A 20,408-nucleotide genomic window follows, 5' to 3' on the forward strand; every position below is an offset into this window, starting at 1 on the left:
TTTAAGGGACAATATGAAAATTCCTTTTAATCAACGCATTCCAATCTGCCACATCAGCTCATCACCCAAGTCTGAAGCCAAGGTGTAAGAATGTGATTTACAAGACTACTATAACCACAACACAACACCTACACGGATACCAATCAGTCAACAGGACATAAAGTTCTGAGGAAAATAGAAAACAATACAACTCTGATATCCTTATTGGCTCATTATTTCTGAATGACAGAACTTGTCTCTAAGTGAAAATTCACAGAGTTTAAGGCTGTGTCTAGAAACATTAACCTACTGTTTATAATACAGTGCCAGTTTGGTATCCACAGGGAACAACAGACATGCCTAGGCAAAGCTACTTACAGAAGTCAAGATGAAGAAAGTAAAGATGTCAAACTAAAGCACGCTGCATGGAAGCACTCCTTCAGAAGTACAGCAGCTCCTGTTTGCTTAGCTTAATTCCCCCTCAAAGGGATTAAGTTAAATCCAAAAATACACTTTTATTTTTTAATAAGGGCATCTACAAAGCGATTTGATGTTCTTTAATGTTATAGCAGTAATTAATTTCTCTCAGCCATACTCAGTCCTCGTACAGTCTGAGATTACAGAACACTTAGTTGCTACCACTCTCTGGCGATGTATGTCGTATGTTATTGCAGCTCGTGGAAAATAACTCAAGAGGTGCTCAAAGGCAGAAAAGATTTTTCTGCAAGTCCAAGCTGTCCTCCTTCTGGAACAAGAGAAAACTATGGCAGAGTACCCAAGAGGTGAATCCTGATGGTCACACAGTCGCTTGACTTGTCACTTCAGCAGAACCACCCGCCATCACTGGGGTCCACATTCGCAGTAAAATGTACTTTTTAATGTACAGTGAAATATACTTTTTACACTCTGGAACACTTCCACTTTCTGACATTTTTCCCCTGCAGTACTAGTTAAACCCACAAGATTTTTTTTTTTTTTTTTTCGTCACAAAGAAAAGGGAGACAAGATAATTAAACCTGCAAAATCCTACATGAATCATGATCAGGGATTCATTCTAGCGTAGTATATTCAAAACCATGACCTGGGAATGACTCCTAATATGGAAAGCTGTTACTTTTAATTTTCTTCTCCTTGGTAGTAGAATGTATGTAAAAAGTAAGCGAGTAATAACAGGGAGATAATCAGATATTTAAAAAATATACTGTAAATGTACATTAAAAGTGCCAGCCTGCAGGATCATTAAGTCAGGAAAATGCACTATGTATGAGGGCTGATTATCTTGCCCTGGTATCCTATAGAGGACGCTACGTTTTCTAAACCCTAAAGGGCTTGCTTACAGAATTCAAAAAATGCTACAACAGAAAAGTGAGATATTTCTCAATGCCTATGGACTTAGTGTGACAGCATAACACTACTGGGGAAAAAAAGATGTCCAGAATAACTGAAAACACACAGAAATTTTAAAATTTTGTCTACTCTTCACCAAGATACATTCATTCCTGTCAAAACCTAGAGGAAGCAATTTGACCGGTATACTCTGGGATCAGTTTGCTTCCATCCTGCCATTCTGTTCCACTATTACACTCTAATCTCCCCCTTCTTGTGTAACTTTGAATTTATGAACTTTCATTATACAGTACAAACACCTATAATCAGTCCCTAAGTGTAAGAAGTTGCCATTTGTTCTATTCGGTCTTTTATTTACTCCATTGGTCAAAAGATAGTCAGTTTTCCAACTAATCCTTCTCTGCATTGTATTACTTCTCAGTTTTTCACTGTTGGCAAATTTCATTAATAGACACATACTTTTTTCACTTAAGTCATTAATGAAAACATTTGATGAGAGCACTCTGAAGATCAACCTTGCAAGAACTCCCTGCTAAACTGTGTCAGACTCACAGACTCCCATCAGCTCTTCTTCAGTTAGTTTACTGCTATCACTAAAAAGTAGATTATGGTCTAGATTTGTTAGTAATTTGCTAAGAGAGCTCTGTTGAGGGCGCAACAGAGAGATCTGACAACATTACAGAAACCCTTATTCAAAGTATTCTCTCAAACAAGATTGAGAGTGATTTTTCTGATAATAATGGCTTCTCTAGTCTCTGGATGCAGCCAAAAAAAACTCTGCCAGAAACAGGCATATATAATTCCTGCATTATTTATGATTTTCTCCTTTTCAGTTTTCATCAGCAGGTTGTGAAAGTTTCAGATAGATGCATGCAGAGCTCCCCACCAGCCCCAGGCTCCAGCCTCCCAGGGCTGAGTCTTCCTGCACTCCCATCCTGTCCTCTGCCGGCCCAGCTGGCACTCTGCTATTCAGGAGAAAATGTAATCCCTTGCAGGAAAGCCTGTTTAGCATAAAGGCTTTCCTGGCAAGTGAAACACCTTCCTCTTTGGTTACAAAGAGGTGACTTACCAAAACCTGAAGAATAATAAGAAATCACTTTTCGGAGTGCCCTAACTGGAAGATGATGGCTTCCAGTCTTGCCATAAGGCCGGAAACATAGCAGTCAATTATTAAAATGACCTGCTCACTGGTTAAGTGTTTAATCTGGCTGCACCACAAATTATTGTAGACTTATGATCAGTTTATACCTGTGGAGATAACAAAGAAATGTAGGAATACTACTTGGATAAGGTCTCATCAAACACAGGCACAGGTGTGCACTGACACACACTGCCCTCAGTCAAGGGACTGCTCAAGAAGACCAGATTTGAAGGAGAAAGTTTAACAGAAAAAAGCAATATCGACCCTATCAAGGGTACCCAGACTCCTCTGGTCTTTCAAGATTTTCATGTTTTTCTCCTTTATGCATAATTTTTCCTTAAAAAGGACATTTAAAGAGCCCTTCAAATACACATCATGGCACACACTAGCCAAGGCTTTAAGCACAGCAAGGCAATGAAGAACAGTAATTTTCCCCCTTGTGCAGAAGCATTAAAATAGCTGTAAGCTACGATAACAGTCATCTTGCAGACTCTACCAGTCAAACAACACACACAACATAATGACTATTTCTGCAAGCTAACAGCTCTTCTTTGTTGTGCAGTATCAAAATGCACTTGCCCCAAACCCCCCATTGGCCAAACTACAATGGTGGCCCCTCTGCTGGGACCCCACAGAGCAGGAGGCTGGGCTGGGTCCCCCCAGCTGGACAGGACAGCTGTGGGTGCTCTGAAGAAAGCCCAGTCAAGGCTGAGCACTTGCACAAGCAGGGCCCAGCAGAAGGGCTCAGCACAGCGTGGGACACAGCAGTCCTAACCCACAGGACAAGCCTGGCCAAAGCTCCTCTGTTAATGCTACAACAAAGAAAAAACAGTACCCAGAATCTGATATGTCTCCATTCATGCTGTTCAGTGCTATCATAGGAACATGCCGAGAGGCTGAAGCAAAAAGCAGCAGTTTATGCTGTAAGTACTCTCGCTGTAATTTTGTGCTCATAATATACATGCTGTGTTTACACCACCACACACAAGAATTTCAGACTTTAAGGACTGCCTATGAAATACAGTTCCTTCTATAGCCATATTTAAACATGCCATCAAAATTTTCTGGTGTTTATCATCTCTCTTTATTAACATCTCTACCTGTGCAAGTTTTCTGACTGAATTATTTTCACGGCTTAATCTTTTTCAGAAAGCAATTTCCTAAGAACTTGTAGAAGTGTCCATTGTTTTGGGGGAATACAAGCAGAAACATACATTTCTACACACTCTGAAGAGGAAAACTGAAACATTTTATTGAGAAAATATCACTGAATAGATATCAGTTGTTTCTTCTGAGGGTAAAAAAAATCCAGCAATGTGAATTACTCAGCACTATAACTGTTTTTTGCCTTTCATCTCACTGGCAACATCAGTGACAGAATGACAACCAAAAAAGAGGGAGAAAGAGAGATGAAAGGACACACAGATATATTGCAACAACATTAGGTATACACAGGTTGAGTATTGACGTGCTATGAGCATAGGATGGTCTGGAATGACACAATCAGGAAAAGGCAATGCCAAGAAGGGTTTTTCTCTTTCTTATTAATTGATTATTCTCTTTGCTACCAGATGGAATTTAGGCCAACATTCCTGCTTTCCTAGTAGAGATGTGATGTACAGTAAAGGAGAGTGTGGGGGAAAACACTGAAATAATTTGAACATCTAGCTCCTTTCGTTTTTATTAGGCATTATACACTGCTGCTGATTTAATAAGAATGTCTTAGGTGCTGCCTAACTGAGGTGCCAAATTAACAAGAAGCCTCTCCTCTGCAGCAGCTAAATGCTGGTACCCTACAAAAACATTTGTAATATCTTTCACCTTCACAATGATCTAATATATTAATAATTATGCAGAAATCAAACGTAATGTAACGTCTTCTTATGACAAAAAGGTATGTTAAACTGAGGACTCCTCTCAAAGCAAAAATCCTTTTGCTACTAAGAAGTGGCATTTTTCATGGTATAAACATTTCTCCCTTCCCCTGCCCCCCTCTCCTCTTTGAAGCATTCTCAGTAATGGCAGAAGATCCATATGTATTTTACAGCACAGGAAGTTTTACTGGGAGGGAAGGAGAGGGGGAGGAGTGGCAAAAGTAGTTATCAACTCCACATTGCATATGAGCCAAGGCAGGATCCGCTTTCCAGACACATTCCCAAACTGCTGCATGTACGTACAGCTGCTTTCACACCGTGCCTCAAAGCTCCTTCTTCTCCCATACTGCTGGTGGCACAACAGCAGCACTGATCATTCGTGTGTCTGGGCAGTCTTCCTGCACAGAGAAATGCAAGGGGGAATGCGTATGGATTTTGAGATACACCTCTCTGGTAAGAAGGCCAGGAACAGAGGAGGACATTTCTCTGTATGAGCAGGCTTGCTCAAAGCCTGCAGCTGGCAGTGGATGGCAGATGGACATTTTCTTCCTGTCACCATTTCTCCCACCAAAGCAGCAAGAGAGATGTTGCCAGGCCGCCTCTGTCTCTGCCTACAGCCAAGATAAACTGCACAGAGATGGGTGAAGAGCAGCATGTTGAAGCAACTGATAGAAACCTGTCTCCTTTCTGAAATACCTCTTCAGATTCTGCTTTGGAATATGCTGCATAGCTGAGTGCATATTTTGTGATTTATCCCTAAGTTGCACCATTTTAGTAGCTATTTTTAAATAAGTATCTAAGCAATCTGCACAATCCCTAAAATCCAGTATAATAATTATGTTACCAGTTATGGTAAACAATTCCCACAGTAATCAAAGGTAATAAATCACCATCACGGAAATTTCTTATAGTTGCAGTAAGATTTTCAAAATATTTGATGTAAAACCAAAGCAAACAGATACTGCCAGTCTTTTCAGAAATTGTTCAACAGACAAACAAAGCTCTAAAATGAACTTACAGGTGCTCTGAAAAATACTGACTGGTCAGAGGGAACCAGATTTATTTTTAAACAGCTATTGAGTATTGAAATCAGCCTCACCCAGTGTCTGGTATTAAAGCGTACTCAGTAGCCTGCACTCTTCCAAAAATCTTTTGGTATCTGAACTTTTATGAAAATGTTCCCATGACTGTGGCCACCAGGCTCTTCTGACATTTTGTCACAGCAGCTGCTTCCCTCTCGGCCAATCCCACACACTCAGATGCAACAAAACAAGAAAAAAGCTTACATTCCCTTTCCTAGCATGCTTCCACAGGACTGCTGCTGGCAGAACTCCTGAGCAGTGGAACAGGAGGGGCAGAGGAGCCCACCTGTCCAGCCCAGCCACCCCTGCACCCCTGCCCGTGGTACAGGGCAGCACGGGGAGGGAAACTCACTGCTCCAGCAGCAAGCCCTGTCCTTTGCAGCCTTTGCAGCCTTTGCAGCCCCTTTCACTCCCAATTCAGCTCACCTCAAGTATCAAGCTGAATGCAGCAATGATAGTTTTCTACTTCAGGCAGATTTGAGAGTACTGAGCCAGGCGGTGATAGCCATCCCTGAAGGTATACACTGACCCTGGCTCAGCATCTAAATCAAGGAGAAATAATCTGTGGGACCCTTGAGGCTCGCATCTGTTTTACCCAGAGCATTTCCTGACCCTTCCTCTGAAAGGCCTGATCCTCCCATCACTTTCCCATTCAATTAAACAGTACTTAGATATGAAGAGCTGCTGATTTCAAACATTTCCTTGTTTGATTAAGGCTTGCTCATCAGGAACAATTCAGTGACAGGGCTTGGATGGATTAACTTAGATAACTTGCACATATATCTAAATGTAGACAAATGGGTTGTTTTTCTCTTATTAATATCAGCTATTATCTTTATTTCTGCTTTGACTCCTATTCTGAACTTCAGTCAAGCAAGACTTCTTGACTGCAGAGCAGAGCTGACTGAGGAATTAGTCTTTACAATTTAATGGAACAGGTATGTGCTTGCCTCAGTCTGATAATGTATGCAGACTATTATCTTGATAATAGTGGGAGAGCAGACTTCCTATTTGCAAATGACAGAAGGGAATAAACCAAAGAAAACTTGCATCTTCAGATATCCAGTGGATAAAGGTTTATACAGGTTTAGATTATCCAGTGGATAAAGGTTTATAAAGGTTTAGATTATCTCAGATTTAGTAAAATAATTGGGGGGATTTCTTTTAATAAAATGTAAACTTTAAACAAAATTTTACCTAATATTTACCTGATAGGCAAATTTAGAGTTTCCATTTTGTAGCATATATAATACATTTCTGAACACTCTATTATAATCTACAGTAATTGATACAAAAGTTATAGCTGACATCTATAAAATAAGTCCTAACAAATAGAGGGTCCTCAAGAAAAATCTCTTATGTCACGTGCAAAGAACAAAACACTTCTGCAAAGGCTGTGGGACATTTCACACAAGAGAACAGCAACAAATAGCATCTTGTATTCACCAAGCCAACAAACACACAAAGAAATACACAACCGGTGACTAGATATTTGGAAATATTATACAATAAATATTGCTATTCTCAAATTTACAAAGAAGCTCATAACAAACCAACAAACTTGGGGTTTGGTACAATGAGAAAATGCTATCTACCAAAACAAAAATACCTTCTTCAATAAGTATCAAAAGTGAAGTTTACTTACTAGCAAAAAGAACTACTATGAATATATTTTGAATGGCTGATCTACTAAATTTGACAATGCAGTTATTTGCCTTGTTTAAAGCTGAAAGTTAGAAAACATGAAACATGCTTGCCTCACAATAGTAAAACAAATCACTTGAAAAATCAGTTATCTCTCTTTTCACAAAAATATGTGAGTTTTCATGATCAAAAGCCAAGGAAATTAAGAAAGAGAAACATAAAAAGGAAATTCTTACTTTAACTTCCACTGTCTTCCCACCTTGCTCGATATGCCTCTCAAGATATTCAGAAGACAGCAGGTCACTGCAAGAAGACAAAAAAAAAGAACCATAAGCCTCGTGCATGTGTTCTTGTACTCCCTCTCAGCAAGCACTGACTAAACATTTACATTTGAAAAGGGCAAAACCCGCAGGATACTTTTCCTAAAATGTTCATAAAAATCATTAAAACAACCATGTCCAATGGAGTTACACAGTGCACGTGACATACTGATTTTTAACAGCAGAAAGTGGGACAAGGAAAACTGAGGGGAATTTGTTCATGGAAGGTCCAAAACCAACCACTGACACTGACTGCAATTCAAGAGACTCCTTCTATTTGCTGCTAAAAGCAAAGAGCACAGAAGTTAGGTGAACTTCAAAAAAAGCAAAAAAGCAGAAGGATGGAATCTGAGGAAATTGGAATCCAGTTGGAATCTGAGGGAAAACAGCAGCTGTGTTGGCAGGTTTCAAAGGACACAATGGCACAACAATGACATCACCTTGTAAGACCGGGATGGTGCGCTCAGCTCCACACTGCCGGGGCAGGCAAAGCCAGGGGCCCCCGGAGCTGCAGCCCAGGCAGGCTCACAGAGCAGGTTCACACACTCCCTGGGAGCCCTGCAGCTTCAGCAATGCCAGAGGAAAAGGCTCTGAGCAATAGCAATCCCAGCCTCCAAGTACACAAGGACTTGGAACAAACATCAAGGAGAAAAAGCAATCAGACCTGAGGCAAACATATATAAATTAAATGCAGGCTGTATTTACTAAGCCATTAAAATGCTAAACCAGTCAAATTATCTTCCTCATAGTTATTTTCTAGTCAGGAAAACCACAGAATCACAGAACTGGTAAGATTGGAAGAGACCACATTATCTACACTGTGAATTTCAATAAGCAGGTTCAAAGACTACAAAATTTTACTGAGATTAATCAGTATAAAGTCTTGCTATTGTTCCACCTCAGTGACAATTAAGCTGGAAGAGATGATGAATTGGTAAAGAAAACCTGACAAGAGGCAAGTTGGCCACTGGGGCAGGAGGCAGTGAGCAAAAACCTGCTCAGTAAAAGAGGCAAAAATTTAGTATTTCTCCTTCAAATATCAAAACACCTGAGCTTAGATATGAACTGACCACATGAAAGAAGGGCAGGAGCAGCAGGGCAGTTGCAGCTCAGCTTTCCAGACCTTCATCCTGGCCAAACAGGCAGCAGGACCATGGACATTTTTGCTCACAGAGACATTGGCGACTGCCCTGAGTGAGCCCCAGGCAGGACAAAGTTGGAAGTATGGATCCTCCAATATCATCCCCAAAAACTGCCAGCTTGATATTTGCATTAATTACCTAGGCACCAAACCCAGGAGCATTCCAATGAAATATGCTGATAACATTAAATCAGAAAACAAGGAAAATAAAAAAGATTGAAAATCTCCCATAGGAAAGACCTGGATGATCTTCAGGACTGGTTATTAGAAATAGGATCAAATTCAATTCTACAAATAGCAAATTTATGCACTTAAGGGCTGGAGGGAATTTCTGTTACATATTTTGGAGGGCCTGATTTATAAGAAAGAGAGACATGACCACACTTGTTTCTAGCAAAATGATTTGGCAGATCAATAGAATGTCTTCCTGGAAAACACAACTGTCATCCCAGAATACATCAAAGAAGATGTATTTCCAGTCAAACTGAGGTATGATTAATATCACTGCCCAAAGGAGACCACTTTTCAAATACTGCAGACAGGTACTGGACAACTTTGCTTACAAAGTTCCATTACCTGGAAACACAGAGGGTCTCCTGAAGTCTAGCAAAAAATTGAGTTGTGAGGGAATGTGAACGCACCTCAATTTACACACCAAGAAACAGGAGCAACTAATTGGGCTATAGAAGATGCTGGCAGAATCTCAAAGGCATAAGGACTGTCAATGAGCCAATGGAAATTGGATGTTAAAAAAAAATACTTTGTATCTAAGTGTAAGGGACAGAAGCAACAAAATGAGGGTTGCTAACAAATTTCTGAATGGAAGCATCTGTGGGACAATTGTCCATGGAGGTGGGCTTTCCTCTGACTCAGTGAGTTCAGAGCTGGTCACTGCTGAAAGCACGAAGTCTCAATGCCCCCTCAGGAGCAAGCACTGAACCAACCTTGTGTCAGCACAAACACTCATCAAAACACTCTCAGTGCCAGAGCTAACACTCATCAAAACACTCTTGGTGTCAGCACTGGCACTCATCAAGGTACGCTCGGGAGGGTTCAACAAAACCTTGTTTTTGCTGCATTAGGTAACTGAAACCTCCCGGCAAGAGGTACAATCAGCTCCAGAGCTGATGCAAAGGAGGGAATGAGCACCTCTCAATAAGGGTGAAAGTAAGAGTGACTGACTGCCTTGGCCACTGCAGAACCAGGATGAACCCCTTTAATTCTGGCCAGCCCTAATATCTGTATTGATGCCTGGCACAGCTGCCTGCAGATGACCCATTACTGAGGAGCACCTAAAAGAGATGCTGTTGAGCTCCTGATTACAATACTCTGATTCCTCTTAGAAGCAAGTATTAAATATTTAGGATACTCATGCCCTGAGGGAAGCTCAAAGACTTCTATAAGGTCTCGTATGCATTTTCCAGATTTAGTAATTTAGACAGATGTTCTCTTAAAATGTATTTCATTTAGCTTGCTGAAGTTAGTGATATAGCTTCCCGGCATTGACTACACTCTTTCAGCAAAGTTTATGCTTCCATAGCTTTAATAAAGATTCCTTTATAGCTTAGGGCTCTACTTTTACTCTTCATTATTTCAGGGGGACTCAGTTAAACTAATGTCTTCCTCCCTATCGGATGGACACAAAGGTTTTCATGCCAAGAAAGATGCAAGAGATTATAAAACGTAAGACAGTAAAGAAAGTGTATAGTACAAAGACTGAGATCAAACAGAATGGCTTAACTCTGACCTTAGAGTTGTATTTGGGGGGATGACAAGGAGAAACACAGGATCTTCTCATGTGGGTAAAACAAAATCACTGCTTTTTAAAGGACACTGCTGTTAATGTTTTAATGTTCTGGAAGATCATATGTTATGTTCTCAAAAATCTGGGAATTGTGTCTGGCATGAGAAAACAAAGACATTGATCATCCTCTGCCTTGTACAACACAAGCACTTGAAAGTAACAAAAGCGGTCAGCGAGCTCAACACTAATTAAAAAGAACCTTTTCTGGCACAGCTGCTGATTACAATGTTCAACATAGTGCAGGAAAGTACAAATGCTAGAGGTTTGTACTGGTTCAAGCTGGGAATGGACAAGCTAGTTGATGTAAGTGGGAGCTGCCAAACATACAGACACTGCACCTGACCTCAAAGTGTTGGAGTCCTGGAAAAGGGCTCTGGAGAAGCCTCATACATGCTTGCTGAGCTCTTCCACTTTTCCCTCACCATCGGCCCTGGGGCTATTGGGACTGGGCAGTTGTCCAAGCGTCCCTCTGACCTGGCCTGGGCTGCTCTGCCTGCACCTTGGGAGGGTCCTGCTTCTCCTCAGGGTTACACAGGATCCCGCGGCACCCAGCTGCAGGGTTGCTGATGGTCAGCCAGCTGCTCTTCTCCCACCCCCCACCCCAGTGATGGACATACCCAGGCTGTTCAAGTTGTATTTACTTTCAAAGTAGGCCAAAAGAACAATTTCTAAACAGGCCCATCCATTTTTTTCCTCCTGCTCGGTCCTTATTTTGAGGACAAATAGTCTGGAAACAGTTGGGGAGCTGCTGGCATTCCCACCCCTCTCAAGGTCTGTCACAAGTGCCTTGATTCCCAAAATGAGCCTGTCTGGAAGGGAAACACCACAAGGTCACCTGCCCGCACAGCTCCTGGGGACTGAGACCACAGCTTGCATACAGACCACAGATCTGAAATGCAGAAACATTTTTAAAGCCCGTCCTAAGTAACATGGCAGGATACATCTGAGAATATTTTATCAGTAGAAAAACCCATAAATGAAGTCATGTTATGCTTTATTATTATGATCCACAGCACTAAAAATATCATAAAAACCACAACACTCTTGCAGATCCAATAACACAACCAACACTGTTAAAAACTAATCTACAAACTAACCATTACACACAATCTTAAAAACTCAGGCCAGAAGGTATCACCACGCGGAGTCATGTTTAGTCTGTAGTAACAGTACAAGCACAAAACTGCATCATTTTAATAGAAGGCCTTCCTTTAAAACAAAAAAAATCTAGATTAAAATACATGTGAAATATGATTAAAATTATTTAAGCAAGATAAGACAATAAGCATTAAAATAATATGCATTTCAACATAAATAAATACACACTTTCCTTTGGTAGAAATGAAACAGGAATAATTTAGCTTGCCTGCCGATCTATCCTAGAAACCATCTTTGTCAGCTTAAATGGTAGTTTTAGTATTAATTATAAATAAAACTGGCACATTAAAAAAAAGAAAAAAAAATTGTGAAAAAAAATCTTAGAAACACAAAGGATAGAAAAATTACAGAGAAAAAACACCAACACTATAATTGACAATATTGCAGAATGAGATTTTCAGAAATATTTGCTGAGGCATTGGTACAAAATTTTTGAAAAGGCATGGAAAAAAACTGCATATGTTAACACCTAAAAATAAAACATTTCACAGGAAAAAAGCACATGTGATCTGTTGCTTTTACAAGGAAAAACACTGCTACACTAATAACGGCAATTCTGTTGTCAAAGGTTTGTTATTTCAGTGCACACAAATTAAGTAGTGTCATTTTGTTTACAGCAGCAGCATTTTTGAAACATTATCTAAAGTCCATATGAGCCTATCCCATACAGATTCAAAAGCATAAGGGCCAGAACAAAAAAAAAAAAAAAAAAAAAAGAGCAAGCTCCTCTTTGCTCTTCCAACCTTCCCAGTCACAACAGTACACAAGAGGCACAAGCTGGGTGAATTTTGTTACAGAACAGGCCCTCAGCTAAGGAAATTATCCTTATCCAAGGGGATGCATATACATGCACTTAAATTCTACCTTGAATCAACAGTTTACCAAAATGAAGCTGGGATTGGGAACCCATGAAAACAGATTAGCTTTGGATATAGATGGGTTCCCCAGCAGAAAGAGGCTGCTCCAGGAAGAAAAAATGGTCAAAAAAACATGGTGGCAAGACAAAACAGGACAGAATAGGTCAAGTGTTTAAAGAAACAGAAAGAAAAAACGAGAGATTACAAAGCACTTCAAGACAAAAAATAAAAAAAAAATAGGTGATTAAAGATGTTTTAAAAAGGAAGAGGTTTGCATTTGAATACAAAATGGCGAAAAACCTGGGAATTATCCCTATAAATTTAATATAAACTTTCAAGTAGAGAAGGCAAATGCCTATCACCAGCTTCTGCATAAAAATTACCTCTCCAGATTTAAGAGACTGAAAAGCCTAACAGTTACGGAACAAAAAGAGCAGAAATTATAGGACTCTCTTTAGAGACCATAGGAAGAATTAAAAAATAAAGAAAGGTAGAAATAAAGGGAGCTCATAAACATAGCACTATAATGTATCTTTGTCAGCATCAATGTTACAAATAAAAGAAATGAGTGGCTTCATGATAATCTGATATCATTGCTGTGTCTCCTTGAACACTGTAGAAATTCTTTATCATTTATTCACCCTTACCTGTCTCTACAACTCTCCATTATGTACACCTGAAATTTCAGATAAATATGATACCAGACAAGAACACCAAGTGAGAGATCTAAGGGAAGATGCATTACTGAACAGGAGGACAAGGTTTTAGTTGAAATCAGCAGAAAGGTCTGGATGGGTAGAATGCCAGCAGGAAATTGTCAACAGACATACGGAGATCTTCAAGAGAAAAGAAGAGGTTCAAGGAAATGATGGAGACGCTGATAAGAGATAGATGCAGTATCAACTGCACAATTATTGCTAGCCCCTGGGGCAGAGCCAGCTATGAGAAGGAAGTCTCCTGCAACATCGTGCTTGAGAGGGCTGCAGTAAGAGGAATGGGCACTGTCAGGGTACCAGGCACATGAAGATGAGGAAGCTTCCCATAAAATGAAATATTCTCTCCCAGTGGTGTACATCCTCTAACAAGTATTAACAGAAAAATTAGCTATGGAAGGAGTGACTGTCAGAGTACATTTTTAATACAGCTCATCTTGTACACCAAGAAAGATAAGGCAGGTTGATTGTCGTAAAACAAAGAGCAAGAAAGTGGAAAACTGGATGAGAGGGAACAGAATGGATGTTTCTATCTGCCAGTCAGTAAGAGTAAAAAGGACAATTTGTATTATCTTCTATCACACTCAAGTCCTGGAACATTTTCAGTATCAGCCATGAGCTAACTAAAACATACAGCAAGATAAACTCAAAAAAGCCACTTAGCTGGCAGATTTCTGTATCTCACTACATGGGACACTTTAATTCTCCTTTATCCTCATGCCTACCCAGAAACCTCCTCTCTGCTCATGCACGATCTCTCTTTTCACTTCAGAGGGGATTAGCTATCTCCATACTCTATGAACCAATCTGCTTCAATAACCACAGCTCTGAAACTTTCATCTCCTCCTTCCCATCAAAAGAATTGCTGAATTTCTTTTTCTGTGGATGGTTAATTTAATTAATGACTGTATCTGTTAAGTTAGCCAAATGGACTAATCAATCAGAATCAGATAGCTTCTCATAGATACGGCAGCAATTTTCAGAGTGTCTGCTCAGAGGAAGGAAAAAACAACGGAGAAAAACAGCCACTTCTTGTCTACACAAATTGAAGTTTCACCTCTTTTTAAAATATTCTTACCATACTTTTCTGTCCTTGTTGCAGATAATATGAAAGGGAGAATGGAGTAAGAAATCTCTTAGTTTTCCTACTTGTACTAACTATTTAAGGCTTTCTTCAAACAACAATTAGGGACTTAAGAATGGGTTAAATTCTCAAGGGATTATACACAAACACTGAATAGTACCCACTCTAAGTCCTTTCCTGGAGCTTAATTTCACATTTCACAAAATTATACAACTTGAATCTCTGATGATGTTTCTTCCAAATACTAACATTTGCTCACTTTTTTTCCTCTCCAGGGCTTATCACTTAGATCCCTAATGTCATCTGACTTGAAAATACACTTAGTCCTTTATCCCTTAACAGCTACTCTGCCTGCAGGACAGGATAGTAACTGCCCTGCACCCTAGCACAGACTGCAAACTGCAGAGCAGCTCTGCAGCCCTGAGCAGGGCTTCCACCTCTGGCTTTAGAGAAGTCTCACAGTTCTGGCTTACAAACAGCATGTGTTTTGTTTCTGAACTGGCTTCATTTCAGGCTTCCACCTCTGGCTTTAGAGAAGAAGTCTCACAGTTCTGGCTTACAAACAGCATGTGTTTTGTTTCTGAACTGGCTTCATTTCTTGATGGGAAAAGGTTCAAGCAGGTTGAAGACATTCTTCCTTAGTTTCACCAGATTTCTATTACACACATGGCTCCTAACATATTGTTAGGAGCTATTGTTGTGTATTACTACCATAACAAAGGAGAGCGTACACAACAATAGCTGCAAGGAAAACCTGTGGAAGCAACAGCGGTGACTCGAAGGCTCAGGCTGGTGTGAGCATGCCCTGCTGGACATGCCTTGTGCACGTGAGCTGCACCTGAAGTACATCCAGTGCCATTCCACGGTGCCATTCTCCATCTGTACTTACCACACCAAGGACTTTTTGGCCTGTCCTTTACGATGTTTGCAATTCAGTTTGACCTCCTCTATCTAAATGACTGTAAGGGCAACTTTGTGAGATGAATAGATATTGCTTCCATTTTCTAGGGGAAAAGACTTAAAAGCTTGTATTTATGCTTTGCAGCTAGGAAGAGACATACTTACAAACTAACCATTTACTCATATCACCACAAGTATCTTACCACTATTTTTGAAGAAAATCTGAATAAAGCTCCCTACCACACCAAACTAAGTGCAAAACATACCTAAAGTAGCTCCAATATCCTAATTTCAGGTTCTGTTTTTTATGGAAACTTAAATATTAACAATATTTTAATTCTATATATTGCATTAATATTAGTATTTCCTAATATAAATATAGAAATTGGCAAATAGCATCTGATATGATATATAACAAATAGGGGTTTTTTTAAGTAAGGCATAATAAAATACTACGTGGCACAAGCACTGCAAAGGGCAGCAATTCAACATGGCAGTTAATTCATACTGCTGGTGATGGAGGGATGGTGATTACAGTTTTCTCTTTCAGATAACAGAGAGATTTAATCTAGTGTGCTAACAAGGAAACTGCACACACACACACACACACACACACAGCCTTCCCAGTATCCATGGGAAGACGACACTGCTACTCAAGATACCCTAGTGCTAAATGAGAGACTTTAACAGTCAGAAAGAGCAGACAGCTGGTGCTTGCAAGATTCTTGTCAGGCAGAAAGGTGAAACAGGATTTTTCTAGCTCTAAACTTCTGTTGAGAGTTGAAAGCAGTCTGGGCAAGGTTCACTTTGCTACTTATCCAGGAGCTTTCCTGACAGTAATGATTGCAATGCAAGTATCAATAAAACCTCACTCTTTTTTTGTTGATGAATAATTTACACCAGTATTTCTTCAAGCAATTACTTCTCTTTTTTTCTTACAGAAATTTCAGAAATCCTGTTAAAATGAGCAGGTATTTTTAGACCAAGTTCATACCCTTACTACAAAGCAGTTTTCTCCATGCTTTTCTGCTCATGCACTTGTTACTTAAAAGTCAGGATGAAAACAGTTAATATTAGTATTTGAGAGGATGGTAAAACATTAAGAAAAGGAAGAGGAATGCACACAAGAAGCACAGGCTATAAATTTCCCTGCACAAAGATACTAGTGAGGTCTAATCCTGTTTTTAATATGCCTCTTCATATAGTCAAGCTGTTTTATATTATATGGAAAATCATTTCCCAAGTAAACTCATTTGTGATTTCAACCACATTTCAATCCAGCTCTGTGTATTGTCCATAAATGCTATGTTGAAAGAGAAAAACTGAAAAATTGGATGTGTAAGTATTATACATGGCCCCGGCATGACTTCATGCTATTAAAAACAGCACACACATTTTGTACAGGACATCTGTTATCATTTAGTGAAAGGACTTTATTAAATATTTTTATTTGGTATCTTACTTCAAGATTTGCCCTCACATTGTAGTTACTGTATACATGGTCTCACCCTGGAGCAAATTTACAAATTATTCCTGCACTCATGAACATTTCCATTATGCTCTCTCAAAGTATTCCCATAACACATAGAGTCCTCCAAGTAATGCTCCTCAGGAGAGTTAGCACTTCCCTCACTACTAAAATGCTGTAAAGTATCTGCTTGGTTTGGGTGCCCAGTCTGAAACTTGACAGCACATATATTGCAGAAATACAGTGTCTTTTTCATTTTAACACACTTAGGATGTGTCCTGCTCTGTGTTGCAGTCTGCACAATGCTGGAGCTCTTGAAGCTCTTCAGAGCTGATCCCAAGTGTCCTCCTCACGGTACCTGAAGAACAAGAAACTGTACCTGGAGCAGAGGGTGAAGGCTTCAGTCTGGGGGATGTTTGTCCAGAGCCATGCAGCAAACCCCTGTCAAAGGGACCAGGCAGCACCACTTGCTTTGCACCTACACAATTTACAGCTCAGTAACAGGCAGACGGGGCTGTCCAGCAGACTGCCTCATTGCCAGCACAGCCTTGCTTCACCCCCAGGCTACTTTACATTGATGACAAACTGCACAATTACAGAATTATTTTTTTTTTAATTAGGATGCAGAAAATAGGAATACAAAGGGCCAAATTATGCTCTGCCTCAGCTTCTGCCTTTCATCACCTTCTTCCAAACCTACCTCCCTCTCCCTGGTCACATTCCTACACCTCCTTTACACCCCAGCCCATCCATGCCACTGCTTCCTACATCTGCATGATGCCAAGAAAGACCAGAGAAGGAGTCAGTATATTTTCAAGACAGATACAGTTTGGCACTAACACTGAACATACCCATCTTAAAATGTGCACCCTTAATGTTAATGACAGCAAAGCTTTCCCCCGCTGTGTGCCATCATTTATTTTATAAGCACTTAGGACAATCACCCCCCTAACATTCATGGTTACCTGCTGCTTGAACTTTGCATTTTGTCCTGAATATTTGAAAGGTTGCATGCCCCAGTAATCTTTTATGCAGTAGTCACCAAGAATAATTTCTTTTAAACAGTGTGGTTTTTATATACAGAGTATTGACATAAATAGATTGAAAAATTATAGAGAAGTTTAGGGTTTTTGTTAATCTAGCGATTGCATCAACTGTTGAAGTACCTGAGATGTTTCAGTGAAAAGAAGACCAGAAATAAAGGTTACCACCACTTTTATGTTTGCTCACAAAAGATGTTAACTATAGAAAAGGGTATACCTAAAAATAGTTTCAATTTAAAACATTACAAACCTTAAATCTAGGAACTAGACTAGTTTCCAGAAACTATTCTGAAGAAGAAAATATGCTGGAATTTCAAAAAGACAGAAATGGGCTTGAAACTCTAAGATATTGGTAGAGGGGCTAAGAAAAAATGAGTCATGACATGAAGAACATCTTCAGTGACAGGCAATTTAAAGAGCAAGAAGATAAAACTACCTCCTGTAGCACTATAATGTCACTATTTGATAAAAAAGGTAAATTTTAATAGCATGGGTCATTGTGTGGTTCAGAAGTCAAAGGTCCCACAATTCAGTTGTGGTGAACCAGGATTTTAGCCTGAAACTAAGCAAAAAAAAAAAAAAAAAAAAAAAAAAAAAAAAAATCACACAGTTGAAAGAGACAAGGAAAGAAGTCTCTTGAAGAAGCCGGCTGCATTACTGGGAAAATATCTCAAAATATCCACACAAGACAAATGACACAAGAGCTTGAGAAATAAAATTCATGGCACATCTTAAAAATGAATGAAGAGTGGGAAGACAAGAGTCCCTTAACCACTGAATCCTCAGGAGCCAGATTCTGAGAGAATACTAATTACTTAACCCCAGTCCAAGAAATTATCACAGCTCCCTCAAACTTAAAATCATCAACCTTCATTTAGGATACACAACTACAAGAGTACAGCTAGCTTCAGAGAAGCAAAAAAAAAATCCGTTTTCTAATGCTGTTCCAAGTAAAAATTGTCTGGCTTGCCAAATGGCTCTGGCACTGCTGATGACCCAGCAGGTTACTTTGCCTCCCTGTGCAAATCATCCTTTCTAAACTCAAAAGGCTCTTCAATTTGAAGAGGGGATGGGATGAGGATGGGGGGAATATGATAGAGGTTTACAATATCATGTGAGCCATAAATTAATGCAAAGCTGTTATTCTCCTAATTCCACATTAGTAAAATACGGAAGTACTTGAAGAAATTAGAAGACCAATTTAAAACAGATCAAAGAAAGCTCTGTGTCACACAACAAGCTGTGAATCTCTGCACCACATTGCCACAGGAGGCTGCACAGGCTAACAGTGTCAGAAGGTTTCTCTGAAAGGCACTGAAATCATGGACAACGAGTTCATAAAGAGGTGTTTTATAAAAGGCACAGGGATGTGCTGTCTGGCATCTCCAACCAAACAGCCATGGATGTTACGGGCGTGAGTGGAATGGAACCTGAATGTGGCCCAGCACATGTGCTCTTTCACAGCATTTCCTACTTCCAATGCCAGGACAGATGGAACATTGGTATGATGCAGTTTTATTTCTTATGTGTTTAATCACTGTCACTGTTTCTTAGAGTGAAATAAACACAGTAATTTGGTATTTTAAATTTACTTTTCTATCCAAAGTCATTTTATGAAACTGAGAGAAAATACATTTGTGCTTACAGGATGCAAATTATTTTTTCTATTAGCACTGCATTGCTTTTAAATACAAAGTTCACACGCATGTCATGTAACCTACAATAGGTGTACAGAGCCAGCATCACCCTACTGACTGCACCCATTGCAGAGACTGCTCCACATCTGCAACTGGAGATCCTTTTCTGTAAATGCACCTATGACAGTTCCCCATCTGCTGCTTCATGGATGGGACTACCGTTCAACTCATACTGGCAAGCCTACAGGAAAACTCCTGCAGGTTCAAATATCTCTCCCTTTTCTTATCATAAGTCACACATCCTTCATACCCTAAGATAAACTTTATTCCTCTATATACAAAACTCCCCATATTCACACCCCTCAAGACAACAGAATTCTGTATTAAGACAGTTATGCTGGTAGGTGGCATAACTTGGCTGGTGTCTAAGCGGTAAGGGAACAGGAGTAAAACTTTGGTATTACTAGTGGTGATTGTATATCCACCTAAATTGGTGCACTGATGGCAAAAAAAGTTAAAAATAAAGAAAATAAAGTTCTAGAGTTTGTGGCTGGTTCAGTCACACAGCATTGGTACAAGTTCCCATTTGACTGATGCTCTGCTGCTACCATCAATTTCTTCTACACACACATGCATTTGTGTATATATATAAATATACACACATATACATACACAGAGCTCCTCTATATGCTATATATCCATACAAATTTGTACAGGATAGAGTTTACATCCCTAGGAGGCATCTACCAACAATACACTAAGCATGAGACATCCAATCTGCTTATTTGTTTTCTCTTGCTCCTTCACCCCACCTTTTCCTTATCCCTTTATTCTCATCTTTCATGTCATCTTCTCTTAAATCAGGACCAGTCCACAGTCCTGCAGAACTGTCTGTTGGGAGAATTCTAGCTCAAAATTCTAATTATTAGAAAACAGTAAACCACATGTTCTCTTTCCTGACTCAAACACAAACCAAATTGGTTTATCCTGCATACCTACCACATAATGTGCTAACAGACATTTTCAGCATTTGACATGAATTATTCAGTCATGCTCAAAAAAACCCCCACCTCTAACTTCTCATGCTGCCACCTAAGCCATGGTTTATATTTCAGAATACATATCCCAGGATGGAAAAACTGGCAGGTCAGAGCAGATCCAAGTATACTGCATACTTCCCACTGAGTTTTAAATCTGAATCACCACCCCCTTACAT

The 20,408-nt window shown here is 39.7% G+C and overlaps 1 protein-coding gene across 3 annotated transcripts in view; it reads right to left on the reverse strand.

Moving 5' to 3' along the window:
* The window catches only part of ADAM22 (ADAM metallopeptidase domain 22), a 129,926-nt gene that overhangs the window by 63,417 nt on the left and 46,101 nt on the right, over positions 1-20,408 (reverse strand). For all 3 annotated transcript variants that reach the window (XM_041408701.1, XM_041408700.1, XM_041408699.1), the window contains exon 4: positions 7,304-7,370. In XM_041408701.1, the coding sequence (XP_041264635.1) occupies positions 7,304-7,370 (67 nt within the window). The remainder of the gene's footprint in view (positions 1-7,303; positions 7,371-20,408) is intronic.

This window comes from Onychostruthus taczanowskii, unplaced genomic scaffold (genome assembly GCF_017590055.1).
Source record: "Onychostruthus taczanowskii isolate IOZ18803 unplaced genomic scaffold, ASM1759005v1 scaffold3, whole genome shotgun sequence".
In the NCBI taxonomy this organism is placed as follows: Eukaryota; Metazoa; Chordata; class Aves; order Passeriformes; family Passeridae; genus Onychostruthus; species Onychostruthus taczanowskii.